The 16,747-nt window shown below is 39.1% G+C and overlaps 1 protein-coding gene across 4 annotated transcripts in view; it reads left to right on the forward strand.

The window, feature by feature from the left end:
* Nucleotides 1-16,747, forward strand: part of FAM189A1 (family with sequence similarity 189 member A1) — a 466,939-nt gene that overhangs the window by 403,352 nt on the left and 46,840 nt on the right. For 2 of the 4 annotated variants that reach the window (XM_045448858.1, XM_045448861.1), the window contains exon 5: nt 7,401-7,487. The exons of the other annotated variants lie outside the window; for them this stretch is intronic. In XM_045448858.1, the coding sequence (XP_045304814.1) occupies nt 7,401-7,487 (87 nt within the window). The remainder of the gene's footprint in view (nt 1-7,400; nt 7,488-16,747) is intronic. 4 annotated transcript variants of the gene reach the window in all.

Below are 16,747 nucleotides of genomic sequence, written 5' to 3' on the forward strand. Positions count from 1 at the left end.
TATTTGAGAGAGAGAGAGACATATGCAAGCAGGGGTGGGGCAGAAAGAAACGGAGACAGAATCTGAAACACATCCAGGCTCTGAGCTGTCAGCAAAGAGCCACACTCAAGGCTCCAGCTCACCAGCTGCAAGATCATGGCCCGAGCCAAAGTCGTTCGCTTAACTGACTGAGCCACCCATGAGCCCCTCTGATTTTTAGATTTTTATATAGAGAAATCCATGTGCTTTTGTTCATTGATCTCACATCCAGTTACTTCTCACTCCATTTGCTCCAGAAGTTTGCCTGTTTGGTATTGTTTGGTATTTTCTATTTAGAAGGTTATATTGTTTGGGAATAACTTTGCTTCTTCCTTTCCAATCTTTACATTTATTACTGATTTTTCTTATTTTTTCTTGTCTTCCTGAACTGGCAAGGACTTCTGGTACATTGTTTTAAAGTTTTTATTTTAATCACCTGGTGCTCATCCTGACATGTGCACTCCTTAATCTCCATCCCTTGTTTCACTGATACCTCCTCTGGTAATTATCAGTTTGGTCTCTAGAATTGAGTCTGTTTCTTGGTTTGCCTCTCTCTCTTTTTTCCCCTTTGCTAATTTGTTTTGTTTCTTAAATTCCACATGTGGGTGAAATCAAATGGTATTTGTCTTTCTCTCACTGACTTATTTCACTTAGCATTATACGCTGTAGCTCCATCCATGTCATTGCAAATGGCAATATTTCATTTTTTATGGCTGAATAATATTCCATTGTATGTATATACTATGTCTTCTATATCCATTCATCAGCTGATGGACATGTGGCTGCTTCCATATTTTGGCTATTGTAAATAATGCTTCTGTAAATGAGGTGTATTTATCCCTTTGAATTAGTGTTTTTGTATTCTTTGGGCAAATATTCAGTGGTGCAATTGCTGGTTTATAGGGTAGTTAGTTCTATTTTTCACTTTTTGAGGAACCTCTATAGTTTTCCAGAGTGGCTGCACCACATGGCATTCCTACCAACAATGCAAGAGGGTTCCCCTTTCTCCACACCCTCACCAACACCTGTTGTTTCCTGTGTTGTTGATTTTAGCTATTCTGACAGGTGTAAGATGATATATCATTGTAGTTTTGATTTGCATTTCCCTGATGATGAATGATGTAGAGCATCTTTTCATGTGTCTGTTGGCCATCTGTGTGTCTTCTTTGGAAAAATGTCTATTCATGTCTTCTGCCCATTTCTTAATTGGATTATTTGTTTATTGGGTATTGAGTTTTGTAAGTTCTTTATTTATTTTGGATAATAACCCTTTATCAGCTATGTCATTTGCAAAATTTTTCTCCTATCCTATAGGTTGTCTTTTAGTTTTGTTGACTGTTTCCTTCATTGTGCAGAAGCTTTTTACTTTGATGTAGTCCCAGTAGTTTATTTTTGCTTTTGTTTCCCTTGCCTCTGGAAAAATGTCTAGTAAGAAGTTACTATGGCCCATGTCAAATAGGTTGCTGCCTGTGTTCTCCTCTAGGATTTTGATGGTTTTCTGTGTCACATTTAGGTCTTTACTTCATTTTGAATTTATTTTTGTGTATGGTGTAAGCAAGCGGTCCAGTTTCATTCTTTTGCGTGTTGCTGTCTAGTTTTCCCAACACTGTGTGTTGAAGAGACTGTCTCTTTTCCATTGGATATCCTTTCCTGCTTTGTTGAAGATTAATTGACCATTTAATTATGGGTTTATTTCTGGGTTTTCTATTTTATTCTCTTTATCTATGTGTCTATTTTTGCGCCAGTACCATACTGTTTTGATTACTACAGCTTTGTAATATAACTTGAAGAAGTCTGAAATTGTGATGCCTCCATCTTTGCTTTTTAAAGATTGCTTTAGCTATTTGCAGTCTTATGCTTCCATACAAATTTTATAATTTTTTTCTAGTTCTGTGAAAAATGCTATTGGTGTTTTGATAAGGATTCCATTAAACGGATAGATTGCTTTGGGTAGTATAGACATTTTAACAATATTTGTTCTTTCAGTCCATGAGCATGGTATGTCTTTCCATTTCTTTATGTCGTCTTTAATTTCTTTCATCAGTGTTTTATAGTTTTCAGAGTACACACCTCTTTCATTAGGTTTATTCCTAGGTATCTTATTATTTTTGGTGCAATGGTAAATGGGATTGTTTTCTTAATTTCTTTTTCTGATGCTTCATTATTGGTGTATAGAAATGCAATAGATTTCTGTACAGTGATGTTGTATCCTGTGACTTTACTGAATTTATTTATCAGTTCTAGCAGTTTTTTCGTGGAATCTGTCAGGTTTTCTATTTATAATATCATGTAATCTGCAAATAGTGAAAATTTAACTTCTTCCTTACCAATTTGGATGCCTATTCTTTCTTTTTGTTGTCTGCTTGTTGAGACTAAGACTTCCAGTACTGTGCTGAATAAAAGTGGTAAGATTGGACATCCTTGCCTTGTTCCTGACCTTAGGGGAAAGGCTCTTAGTTTTTCCCCATTGAGTATGATGTTAGCTGTGAGTTTTTCATATATGGGCTTAATTATGTTGAAGTATGTTCTCTCTTGACCTGCTTTGTTGAGGGCTTTTTATCATGAATGGATGTTGTACTTTGTCAGATGTTTTTTTCTGCATCTGTTGAAATGATTGTGTGGTTCTTAAACTTCCTCTTATTAATGTGATGTATTCTTGCATGTTGTTGAGTGGAGATTGAGGCAGCAGGCATCCTTGTCTTCTTCCTGATTTTAAAGGAAATGAACCCAATAATTAAGAATAATATATTCAATAACATTTGTTGAAAATTTCTGGTACTAAATAGTATTTGCCAGGTTAAGTTTATTATCAGTTTGCTAAGAGTTTACCACTATAGAGTTTCAGGGCACCTGGGTGTTTCAGTTGGTTAAGTATCTGACTCTTCGTTTTGGCTCAGGTCATGATTCTACAGTTCATGAGTTTGAGCTTGGGATTCTCTCTCTCTCCCTCTTTCTTTGCCTCTCTTTCTCTCAGAATAAATTTTAAAAGATTTATTAAAAAAAGAGTTTTAAAAAATTTAGCAAATGCTACATCTCTTGAGATGAGTATGTATGCATGTGTTTTCATATACATACATATACATATACATTTGAATATACAAGCACACACACACATATATATATATACTGATCTCAATAAGATACAATGCTCAGACACAGCATTTGCTAAGACTTAAAACTCTAATATGTATTTAATATATTACATAAATAAATGTGAATGTATATCACTCATATATATATAACTTGATTCTGTTGATATAGTTAATCACATTAATGAATTTCTAAAGTGGAACCATTCTTGCATTTCTGGGGTAAAACTCAGTCACACTGTTTTCATATGATTATGAAAATCCACTTTGCTTACATTTTATTAAGGATTTTTCATTATTACTCATGTCATATTCCTCCTTCTTGAGATAATCTTAATATATTTTATTTTTCTGGAAGAATTGTCCATTTTGATTAGATTTTAAATTCACTGATATGTGAGTACTGTGCTTATAATTATGTCTCTATTAATTTCTCATCTTTGTAATTTATTCATTCTCTTTCTTTTGTTATTCAGCCTTGCCAGAGACTAACCCATTTTATTATTTTTTTTTTCCTCAGAGAACAAACTTTAGGTTTATTGATCCTGTCTACTGTTACTTTCTTCAAATTTCCATAATTTCTGCTCCCATCTCCATTGATTCCTTCCTTCTAAATTCCTTTTCCTTTTTTTCCCTTCTTGTATTGTGTGTTTTGTTAATAAATTTCAATCCTTCTTCATTTCTCATATAAGTATGTAAGATTTTAGTGTCCTACCTGCATACTCCAAAATTTGCTGTCTTGTCATTTTTTTTTTTTTTCAGTTCCAAGGATTCTCTAATTTTCATTATGATTTATTTTTCAATCCTTGAGTTTCTTAGCAATATATTCTGAATTGTGCAGATATATGGAGGGTTTTCTTGCTTCTGTTATTAATAGCAAATGTAATTGCTCTGCAGTCAGGTAACTAATGTGCCTATGTTTTTGATGTTAGTTTGCTGAACTTCACTTTGTGCCCAAGTTTGTGTCAAGTCTTTGTAAAAGCCCCACATATCATGTCGGGTACAGGTTCTGGTATGTGTGTATTAGATCTGGCATGTTCAGCTCTTCGTCCTTACTAATTGTCTGTTGGACATGTTGACACAGGTGGTGTTAAAACCTCCACAGCAGTGGTGGATTTGTCCACGTCTACTCCCAGCTGCTCTTGGTTTCTGTCTTCTCTCTGCTCGTTCGCATCTTGAGAGGCTCCTCTTCTCCCTCCAGAATCATGACCTGATTCTGGGTTCTAATACAAATGTGCTTCTGGCATTTAAGGAGAAGTGTCTCCTCTGGCCAGATAGGAAAAGAGACATGCCTATACGTTTAAAGAAATGCTAGAAGGGGCCCCTGGGTGGCTCAGTTGGTTGCGCGTCTGACTGTATCTCAGGTCGAATCTCGCGATCTGTGAGTTCAAGCCCCACGTCAGGCTCCGTGCCCATCACTCGGAGCCTGTTTCGCCTACTGCTCTGTCTGACTCTCTCCCGTCCGTTGCCTGTGCCAAAGCAATAAATAAAGGCTAAAAAAAAAATTTAAAAAAAAAAAAAAAAAAAAAAAAGAAATGCTAGAAGATCAGTGAAGTACAGATCAGAAATGTTACTTCTGGTTATAAATAGTTCCAAGTACACAAGAGGCAAAGGTTAATGAGATCATTTCAATTACTTTTGCATATGATTTGTATTTCCCACGAGTCCCTCCATTCCTTTTAACTTCATCTTGATCTCCCTGGGCCTCTAATCAAACTACATTCTCTCACCCTTAACCTTGAAGTTGAGGGTTGGGGAAAGGGCGGCAAAGAAGCAGCCATGGGGCAGAGCTTTAGGGACACAGAAAACTTGCAGAACAATGAAAAGTGGACAGACATAAAATTTTTTTTCCCATCAGTCGAACAAAAAGTGCAACAATATAGGAGCAGTTTAGAATACCGAAGTGTGGTATTGGGTGGGCACCCAATAATTTTTGGTGCTATTTTTTCCTGAAGCTTTCATGGATGAGGCGTAAAGGTCCTCTGCTGAAATTATGTCTCGGACCTGTGTTTTCAGTCAGATGGAGGCACTCACATGGCCAGCCATGTAAAATAATCACAACCAGAGTTGATTGAACCTTGCCGTGTGGCAGGCATTGCTCCAAGCACTTCACATTTATGAGCTAATTTAACCTTCACAACAGCCCTGTGAGGTGTAGATATCGTTATTCCCATTTTACAGATGAGGACACTGAGGCACAGTGAAATGAAACAACTTCCCAAGGTCATGCAGATCATAAAGGTGGAGCCAGGATTCCTGGCCAGGCAGTCAGCTCTGGACACCCAGCTCTCACTGCCATCTGCAGGGGACAAGTAGACCTGCTACCCAGGACCATGGCCATGGGACAGTGAGCACACATGCTCAGAACAAGCTGAGGCCCAGTGGGAAAAAAAAAAAAAACAATTGCTTTGTAAATTACCAAAAAATTAAATTATGCTCACTCTGCTTTATGGTCAGTGCCTTAAAAAAATCCTTTGAAAATTGATAAACCACAAATTCATGTACTACATGAGTGATAATACTCTTGGAACAGAATTTTTTGTGATGCATAAGTTCCCTCTCCCAAGCAGGCCAGGTGAAAGGCCTTAGCATGTTGTATATTCTGCCTCTGAACTACTCTGTGAAGAGAAGTTCTTGCTTTACAAAGCAAAGCATTAGGGCTCCCAGTATAAGGTGTCTCTAGTTTTGACAGACTCCTGGTGAAGTCAGTGTATCCCTTCCTTGCCAGCTGAGTAACATGTCAGTGAAGTTACCCTGCAGTTCCATTCTCCTGTCATGCAAGGAATAAACTGTCATTTTGGTACACGGGGAAAAAATGATCCTCCACGAAATCAACAGTGACACGCAAGTGATGAATGACTCATGGGGATCTCCTAGGGAGTGAGGACACATCCCAGATCTCAGGGCCAGTGCCTATAACCAAGTCGTATCTGCAGATGTCTTCATTCAGGAAATCGCAATGTTAACAAGTTCTCATTTGCAGATTTTTCTTAAAGGGTTATGACTGTCTTATTTTTCCATTGAAAATAATGCCTGAAATAAGGTCTGCTACATTTTCTGAATCCTGAATATTTCCCCATTCATCTAAATGAGTGGCATTTTCTTCCTTTCTTTTCTTCTTTCTTTCTTTCTTTCTTTCTTTCTTTCTTTCTTTCTTTCCTTCTTTTCCTTCCTTCCTTCCTTCCTTCCTTCGGCTGTCAAGAGATTAAAATATTTTTTTATAGTTTCTGTATTTATTTTGAGAGAGACAGTGAGCATGAGTGGGGGAGGGGCAGAGAGAGAATCCAATCCTACCAGCATGGAGCCCAATGTGGGGCTTGAATTCAGAAACTGTGAGATCACGACCTGAAGTGGTCAGACACTTAACTGACTAAGCCACCCAGGCACCCTGGCTATCAAGAGATTAACTTTAACTATAGAGCTTTCATTTATAAATACTTGTAATCAATTTTTTTTGTACTTGATAAGAGATTCCAAGACATTTTAAAGCAACTAAAAATTTAATTAGCATTAGAAAGTAATGCAAATGTGAATCATTATTATAAGTGTTAAATACCTGGAAATGCTTCATAATGTTCATAGGTGAGTTCACAGCTACCTAAGAGTTGGCCTGTGGAGATTTTGGTCTCTCCAAGGATGTCCCCATGGCGATGAGGCAGAGAGGAGGATGGAGAGAGCAGCAGGACAGGGAAGCAGCATAGATTTTGTTCAGCTGCCTGCAGGCATCCTTTGCAGACTTTAAGCTGGGAGGGACAGGAAAAGGTACCCAGGAGGCTCTTGGAGGGACAGGAACTGGTGCCAAGGAGGCTCTCAGAGGGGGCACTGCAGATGGTGGGAGAGGACCCTGGGTAATTGGGAGGCCCCCAACAGTCTGAGGACAGGATAAAGGCTCTGCTGAGGGACAGGCAGAGGACAGATTCTGGGGACCTTGCTAGACACCATGGAAGATTTGGACGTGGGGGTGCAGGACAAGTGGAATCAAGGATGACTCTAGGATTTTAGCTCCACCAACAGCACAGATAGCATTTTGGTTAAGCGAGAATAAGGGACGTTGTAGAAAGGCAAGGGGGCCTGTGTTCCTCTTATCCTCTCCACTCCCCCTATTCCTTCTCCCCCCACAGACTCTGTGGTGCCTTGGTAATGGGGTGCCTACTTGTTTCCTCTCTCCTCCCCACTGCCCTGCACCTGTTGAGACCTCACTGCCCTTCCCTGGGGATGTGGCCCTCTGTGTACTTACCGTGATGTAAGACCTTATGTGTCCAGAGCCCCTCATCTTCTGACCTCCCTCTTCAGCTGGACCCCCTCCAGATGGCTCTGCAGCCACTCTCCATGGAATATAACAAGAGAGGCACCAAGTGGATTAATATGGTGCCTACCCAGGTAAATGACTCAATCGGTTACTGTCCTTCATAATCAAAATGAATTCAATAAATAATGATGGAGTAACAATTTACTGCTTTGATCTGATCCCCATAGTCCAGGCCTCATGACTGTGTAGATTTATAGGGCCAACTAATTGATTCCTAAAAGATTTCCTTTTAAGCAGGCTCGAATCTAATTGGTCTTCAATTCCTAAGCAAAAGAGGTACATTAAGAGTACTTTCATGAGTTGAAAACACTCCACTGCTCTTGGTCTCCTTGGAGAATTGTTTTGTGGGAGGAGATGAACCACACTAATTGAAGCCAAATAAAGTTAACCAAAATGTGCCCGGCAGCACCGCATGAGGGGCCTTTTGTACACTTGGTCAGCATTGGTTTCTAGACCTTCACAATCAGGGTTATATGACAAGAGTGGTTCAACACAAGATTCTAAATGGCTTTCCAAGAAGTGCACAATGGAGTGTCTAAAGCTACTATGTTGTTAGTCTTTTTCTGTTCTTTTTTCTTTCTTTTATTTTTTTAAAATTGTTTTAAAAATGTTTTTATTTATTTTTGAAGGAGAGAGAGGGACAGACCATGAACAGGGGAGGAGCAGAGAGAGAGGGAGACACAGAATCCAAAGCAGGCTCCAGGCTCCAAGCTGTCAGCACAGAGCCCAATGCTGGGCTCAAACTCACAAACCTGAGATCATGACCTGAGCCAAAGTCAGATGCTTAACCGACCGAGCCACCCAGGCACCCCTGCTGGTTCCTTTTACTAATTCCTTTTATTGGAGAATGGTATTTAGAAACCAAAGTCTGAGTGTTGAGAGGGCTTGTTGCTACTGAGGTGACATTGTTTCTAGCTCCTCTCATTGGACAGAGATAGGAAATCGAGTGTGTATACTAACCTGTGTGCACCCAACATACCTCCCCTTGCTTTTTGAATACATGGCCCCATCTAATAGCCAAGCCCTGGACCCAGTGTCTTTTTCTTTTTTAAAATTTTCCTCCAGGGGCGCCTGAGTGGCTCAGTCATTTGAGCATCTGACTCTTCATTTCGGCTCAGGTCATGATCTCACGGTTTTGTGAGACTGAGCCCCATGTTGGGCTCTGCACTGTCAGTGCAGAGCCTGCTTGGGATTCTCTCTCTCCCTCTCTCTCTGCCCCTCCTCCACTCAAAATAAATAAATAAACTTGGGCCACCTGGGTGGCTCAGTTGCTTAAGCGTCCGACTTCAGCTCAGGTCATGATCTCGCCGTTGGTGAGTTCAAGCCCTGCATCACACTCTGAGCCTGGAGCCTGCTTCAGATTCTGTGTCTCCCTCTCTCTACTCCCCTCCCCTGCTCACACTGTCTCTCTCTCAAAAATAAATAATAAACATTTAAAAAATTAAATAAGTAAACTTAAAAAACTTTCACTTGCAAATCACTTTACATGAAAACACCTCATGGGGCATTGTTTCAAGAAATGACTGATTGAGTTGGAGTCCTTGAGACGTTTTGTAAGAACCTAATCACCCCCTCTGAGCTACCCCTCACGCTGCCTCCTTAGGCATTGGGTCACATGACTTACAGAGCTCTTTCATGTGACTTGAGTGTTTGGGTGTCCATCACTGCCTCCAGCAGTGCCTTGTGGACTCTCCTTTCTTAAATGACACTGCTTGGGCAGTTTCTCTAACCTCTGGTCACTTTCAGCTTTTGACATTGAGTTTGGTCCCCTTCAAATCTTCACATACAATTTAGTGCCCCCTTCTCCATGGTCCCTCTCGACTCTCTCCACCCTAGCAGCTGTGGAGCGAGACCGGCTCCGTCCCCTCCTTCTGGGAGCTGGTCTCTCTCGGGTATTGGCAGGTGAAGGGATGAGGGAAGTAGCCTTGTTCTTCTTCTTCTGTCAGGGCTGGGCCTGCTCTGCCTGGCCTTGACGAGGCTGATTCCTCAGCTTTTGTGGTCACCTCTGTGTACATGGTGGGGTTGGTTTCCCATGGCATCAGTGTTACCCTGTCCTCTCCCTTATTCGGAGGGTCATCCATGCTTCCTCTCATCTTGACAGCAGTCCATGCCCCTAAATTCATCACCCCCCCCCCATTGCTCTGTGGCTCTGTGGCTCAGGAGCCATGAGGACGCTAAGTTCCAATAGCCAGGATGTGACCCCAGAGTGGCTGTGTCCTTTACTGGTGAGGAAGAATTTGCCAGCCTCTGGACACTGGCTTAGCACCCTCATGTTACCAGTGGAATTGTTTTCAGAACTGGACATGGTGTCAGGAAGATGCCAAACTTCTACCACCACCAAATAGATTTGACAGACGCTCATTCTTTGAACTTCAGCTCAGCCTGAAGCCCTGTGTCTGAGGAAGGCAGCTTTGCTCTGCATTGGCTTTCTTGTCCCAGCTTCGCCTTGAGTAGCCAGTGACAAACCATCAGTTATCAGTGCTTTTCTTCTCAAAGCATTTGTTGTGAAGTTATTATTGGTGGACAAAACATCTAAAACGGATCATTGCCAATAAAACTTCTCTTGCCTGGAAGGCTGGTTTAAATAATTTGTAATCCATTGGTTTTTCTTTTCCACGTCAACTATTTTTATATTATCTTGGCATTTATTCAAGAAAACTTATAGCATTAGGACTGACTGAATGTAGTCTCCAGAATGTAGAGAGTTATGACAGTTCCCAAAATTATTCCAAGAGGAATTTTATACAGTAAATTTTAGGGCTTTTCCTCAATCTTCCGTTGATTTAAAAAAGAACTTCACTGAATGTTTTTCATTGTAAAAGCAATACCTCACCATTGTGAGAGTTTTAAAAACTAGACAGATAGGTGATTGATAGATGATAGATAATACTACAATGGATACATTGTCTTCTAGACTTTATTCTGCACAACACTCGTTTATATATGTAAATATTTTAACACATAGCAGGAGCTGTATTAATAGTATATTAGCAACTTGGCTTTTTTCAATTAATATATCACATAAATAGATAACAGATATGCTAGTTACTGATTATTGGTTATTTCTCTTTACCCCAGCCCCTTCATCCATTATCCGCTCTCCCTCAGCCTTGCATTGGCCCCTCAAGGATGACCCCCTATGTCCTTCAGACTCCGTTCCTCTGACATCTGGTTGGGTTTGCCCAGTGAGAAGCACCAGCAAGATATTGGAAGGTGGGAAGAGAAGTCAGGACATCTATTTCCATCCTCCCCTGCTCAGAGAGAAACTGTGGGCTTTTACCTGTAGCCCCAGGTCTTGTTCAGGGGCTCCCTCTCTTGGCTACACTTTTGCTGGGTCCAGCTAACATGGCTTCCTTCCTTCGTAGCCTGGGGTACTAACAGCTCCCTATTGTTGCTCATTGCTGGATGATGTGCCTTTCTTCATCAATTTAATCAATCCTGTCCACAGAGATTATTCATTAAATTTTCTCCAGTCAGTCTCAATACTTAGTACTCAAGTATGCCAGCTGTGTACTGCCAGGACCCAGACCGACAGAGATGGATGGATGCCTGCATATATAATGTGTGCAGGTGGGCCTCATTCTTATAGTGCTGTAGAGGGTTCCACTGTATGGGCTCCTTACTGACATTTTTATTTACTAGGCAATGCTTAAGATACACAGAATGGTTTAGAAAATGATACAGTTAATTCCCATGTGGCAGTCATATGTATTAGAAAAGAAGGGACTCTCAGTTCAGTAAAAGCACCTCTCCACAATTACATCTTGTGTCCCCCATCCTTTTGTTCATCACAGTTTTTCTGCATGTATTTGTATCCCTAAATGATGGTTTCAGTTTTTGCATGTTTTGAGATTTCCATACATGGTGTTTAATATATCTGTAGTCACCTTTAACTTATGTGGAATATGGTTTGTGGAAGTCATCTATGTCGTTGCGTAGGGCTCTATTTTGCTACTGTTCAGTCTTCTATTGTGTGGATATACCAACACTTATTTACCTTTCCTCTTGTTGAAGGAAATCTGGACTCTTTCAGAGATGTTTTCATTACAGACAGTATTGCTCTACACACCCTTGAACATGTGTCCCTGGGCTCCTGTATGAGCATTTCTCTAGAAAATGTTCCTAGGGGTGGCATTGCTGGGTCCTGGGCTTCGGGCATCTTCCACTTTGCTAGGTATTGCTGAGTCATTCTCCAGAGTGGTTGTGCTAATGTGCACTCCCGCCAGTGCTCTTTCAGGATCCCCATTTCTCTATGTCCTTGCCAAGCCTTCTATTTTTGCCATCACGAAGAGGAACAGAGTATCTCATTAAGTATGTCATGTGCATTTTTCTGACCACAGAGAAGTGAAACATTCACATGCTAAGGGCCATTGTGTTGCCTCATATGTGTTCATATCTTTTGTTGTTTTTATATTGGGTTGTCTTTTCATTTTTAAAAGTTTTTTAAACATCTTGAACACTGATCCTTTCTTATTTGTGTGTTTGTAAGTATGCATGTATTCTCATTCTATAGAGATAGGTAGGTAGGTAGGTAGACAGATTTTTTTTAACCTTTTTATGATGTCATTTGTCATAGAGAAGTTTTAACATTTCAATGTAGCTGAATTTATCAATCTTTTCCTTATGGATTGTGCCTTTTATGTCTTGTTTAGCAAATACACTTGATTCTCGCTATTCATAGTGCTGATGTTCTATAAAGTCATTGCAAACACTGAATGAGTGAATACCGAACCATTGTTCCTAGAGGAAATATGGAGTTCCCATGAGCCTCTGGTCAAGACATTTTGATCAACCCATCAGTACAGATCCTTGTTTCATGTGTGTTTCTGTTTAAAGACATCTTATTTAATACATACTGTGGATTCACTAACATTGAACTCAAGGCTAACAGCACTATAACTCATGCCTGAATAAAGCTCATCCAGCACTCATATTTTCTCCATAAGGCACATCACAGCCTTCCCGCACTTTAGGAATACCAGACAGCACTTTAGCACCTTGCTTGGGGGTACATTTTAAATAGCAAAATCACCAACATGAAGCAGAAACAAAAAAATGTGGCACTATTTAGGCCACAAAAAGAATACTTGTTTACAGTGTGATAACTGAAACAAGAAGATGGAATGTCTCCTTGGTCAACTTCAGCTGAGAAATATGCATGGCAGGCAACTCAAATTTTGTGCATGTCCTCAAATGACCAGAAAAGCCCTGCAGATGATTTTTGGGGTTATAAATAAATTTTAGTAAGTACATGAATTTGTAAATATGGAATTTGCAAATAATGAGAATTGACCGGGGCACCTGGGTGGCTCAGTCAGTTAAGCGTTTGGCTCTTGGTTTCAGCTCAGGTCATGATCTCAAGGTTCATGAGTTCAAGTTCAGAGCCTGCTTGGGATTCTTTCTTCCTCTCTCTCTGCCCCTACTCCACTTTCACACTGTCACTCTCTCTCAAAATAAATAAATAAACTTTAAAAAATGAGTATTGACTACACTTTCCTTTCCCAAAGATATAACAATAATCTCTTATTTTTTCTTCTAATAGTTGTAGAGTTCTGTTTTTCAGATTTAGATTTTTTTTAATTCCCATTTGTGAATGGTTGTGAAATTAATGATGATTCTGTATGGATAAACAAATATCCTAGTACCATTTATCGCTCTATCCTTTTTCTACTGATTTGCCATATGTAAATTTTCTATATACACGTAGTTCTTTTTGTTAACTCCTCTGTTCCCTTAGTTTGTTTTTCGGCATTTTATCACTCTGCTTTTATAATAGATCTTGATATCTTATGAGGGCATATCCTTTCACCTTGTTTTCTTTAATTTCCATTTAATATCTTTTAATGCAATAATGGATACAACAATAGAGTATTATGTAGATTATAATGCATAATAATAAACATCTGGGACTCACTAGAATGTCACCAATCCTTGGCATCTACCTGTGTGCTTCTCCAGCAAAGGGAACTACCATCTTGAATTTTGTGCTTTTTACTCCTTTGTTGATTTTTTTATAATCACATAGGTACATATGCCTACATATAATACTGTTTATAGTTCTGTGCTTTGCTTTATAAGTGACATAATGTTGTATAAGCATTTACTACTTATTTATCCATGTTGTTGTATATAGTTGTACTTCATTCATTTTCATGGCTGTGGAACATTCTGTCTGTGAATGTCCATGTATTCCTCACTTCCCCTGTGGAATGACATTGGGTGGGTCTAGTTGTTTATTCTTAGTAACCATACTTGTCTGAATGAACACCTGTGCATATGTCTCATGGTACATATGGCAAGAGCTTCTGATGGCAACAGTCTCAGGAATATGATTGTTGCAAATATTCAACTTAAGAAGATGATGCCCAGTTATTTGCCAAAGTGATTGTAGAAATTTTTACTCACATCAGAAATTTGTTTCCTCATCAGAAATTTGTTTACCATCAGAAATTTGAGTCCTTATCAATCCACATCTCCAGCATTTAGCATTTTTAAATATATTTTGTCAGTCTAGCAGTTGTAGGAAAGGTACTTTATGACCTCAATTTGGATTTCTCAGTTATTACTGAAATAGATAATCTTTTTAGATAGTTATCATTTATGTTTCCTCTTCTAAGAATTGAGTTTCATGTCTATCGCCTGTATTTTTATGGTTATTTGTCTCTAATTGATTTGTATGAGATTTGTTTTTTTGTTTCATCATAGAAACCCATCCCTATTTTGAGGCCATAAAGCTATTCTCATATATGTATTTTACTTAATTTTCCCTTTCACATTTATGTCCTTCATCCATATGGCAATGATTTTTGAGTATGATGTACGAATAGCCAATTATTTTAGCATTGGCTATTGAATAGTCCATTCTTTTCACAAAAATCTTTGCTTCATCTGTTATGCTTCATTTTAATATTTATTTGCATCTTTTTCTAGGCTTTCTACTCTGTTTAGTTAAACAAATCTTTTATTTTTCCTCTTTTGGTACCACACTGTCTTAGTGGCTATAGTTTCATGATAAGTCTTGATAGGTGGTAAGAATTTAGGCTTATAAACTTACCCCAAAGTGAAGCTGTTGTTTCCTCCCTTGATTGTTAATATGTAGTCCTTACATTTGATATTTATCACTCCCTCTGCCCTGAGCCTTTCCCTGAATCCCAGGACCACTAGGGCATTATGGCTGGCACCCTGGGGCCACTGGTGTTAGTGCTGGGCTCTGTCTGGTTGGCTGGTGCTCAAGCTGTACCAGAGGTTAAATCTTTGAAATCTTACTTCTGCCCTTAGCCATCAAAACTAAGCAAATCTGTTGAAACTTAAAAAAAATGTTTATTTTGAGGAGAGAAAGAGAGGAGTGGGCAGGGGAGGAGCAGAGAGAGAATCCTGAGCAGGCTCCACACTCAGCTTGGAGCCTGACGTGGGGCTCCATCTTACCACCGTGAGATCATGACTTGAGCCGATACCAAAAGCCAGACGATTAACCAACTGAGCCACCCGGGTGACCCTCTGTTGAAACTTTTAAAATAGTTTTTAAATCTACCTGTTCATTTTTTTGTTTTTTCATAATTTATTTAACACAGGTTTGCTTCGTGAATTTCACAAGCCAATAGCATACTGGATAATGACTCTTAATAAACTAATAAAGTATCAGCATACTCCAATCAATGATAGAACTATTATTCCATGCAAGTGGAGATAAAAGAAATAAAGTCCAAATTTATTTCAGTTGTATCTGGATAAGAGTTGGTACTCATGACCTCCAGCTGAAAAAAATCTACCTGTCCATTCTAGATCATCTCTATTCATTATTCATCATTGTGGTTCCATTTGTTAATATTTTCTTAAACATTTTATACATAGCTATTCCATGTACTCCATGTCTAATAATCCTGGTATTTGAAGTCCTTTAGAATCTAAATCTGTAATTTATTCTTTCTATGCCTCCCACTGGTAGATGGCTCATACCCTCATATACAGGATGATTTCTGATTAAGAATTTCATCTTTCCTCTCTTGGAGGCCAGGAACTGCTGAGCACTTTAGTTTCTTTTGAATGTCTGAACTTCATTCTGAAGTCTCTATTCAACTGACACTTCTTACTGCTAGCCCAAGGAACCAAATCTCGATGTTGCTGTTAGCAGTTACTCTTAGGACAATCTTGTTTCTACACTTGCTCTCTGCTCACATTTTGTAGCTCCAGGTTTGGTTCACAAGTTGGTCCTTTAATTTGCAAGGAGGAGTGAAAATGAGGAGACCTTTGGAGATCGCCTCTGTTTTCTTCAAGGTCAGCAATGTATCAAGAACAATGCATTGTTCAGAATCTGTTCTGTAGCAGGAGGGACCATCTCAGGAAATCTTCCAGCAGTACTACCTGAAGTGGAAGTCTGCCATGGCGATTCTTGGTCTTATGCTCTGCTATCTAGATTTTAGTATCATCTTCTTAGTCTGCACACACATACACAGAACCTTGTTGTGATCTTTATTGGGATTCCATTAGATATATAAATTAATTTGCATAGAATTAACATATTACTGAAAGTGAGTCTTTTTTGTTTTGCTTTTTTTGTGATCAGACAGAATGTTTATTTTTTATATTAAATATAATTTATTGTCAGATTGGCTTCCATACAACACCCAGTGCTCATCCCAACAAGTGCACTCCTCAATGCCCATCACCCACTTTCCCTCTCCCCCACAGCACCTCAACTCAAACAGTAGAACAGATCAATGAAACTAAGAGTTGATTTTTTGAAAAAAATAAACAAAATTGATAAACCTCTAGCCAGGCTTCTCAAAAAGAAAAGAGAGAGGACCCAAATAGATAAAATCATGAATGAAAATGGATTTATTACAACCAATCCCCCAGAAATACAAGCAATTATCAGGGAATACTATGAAAAATTATATGCCAACAAATTGAACAACCTGGAAGAAATGGACAAATTCCTAAACACCCACACATTACCAAAACTCAAATGGGAAGAAATAGAAAATTTGAACAGACCCATAAGTAGTGAAGAAATTGAATCAGTTACCAAAAATCTCCCAACAAATAAGAGTCCTGGACCAGATGACTTCCCTGAAGAAGTCTATCAGACATTTAAAGCAGTGTTAATACCTATCCTTCTCAAGCTGTATCTCATTGTTTTTTAGTTATCAATATGCTATTTATCATTTATTCCTTTTTTCTATATTCTTGAGTATATTTTGTTGCTATTATAAGTCATATATATATATATTTTTTTAAGGTTTATTTATTTTTGAGACAGAGAGAGACAGAGCATGAATGGGGGAGGGGCAGAGAGCGAGGGAGACACAGAATCGGAAGCAGGCTCCAGGTT

This window comes from Leopardus geoffroyi, chromosome B3 (genome assembly GCF_018350155.1).
Source record: "Leopardus geoffroyi isolate Oge1 chromosome B3, O.geoffroyi_Oge1_pat1.0, whole genome shotgun sequence".
In the NCBI taxonomy this organism is placed as follows: Eukaryota; Metazoa; Chordata; class Mammalia; order Carnivora; family Felidae; genus Leopardus; species Leopardus geoffroyi.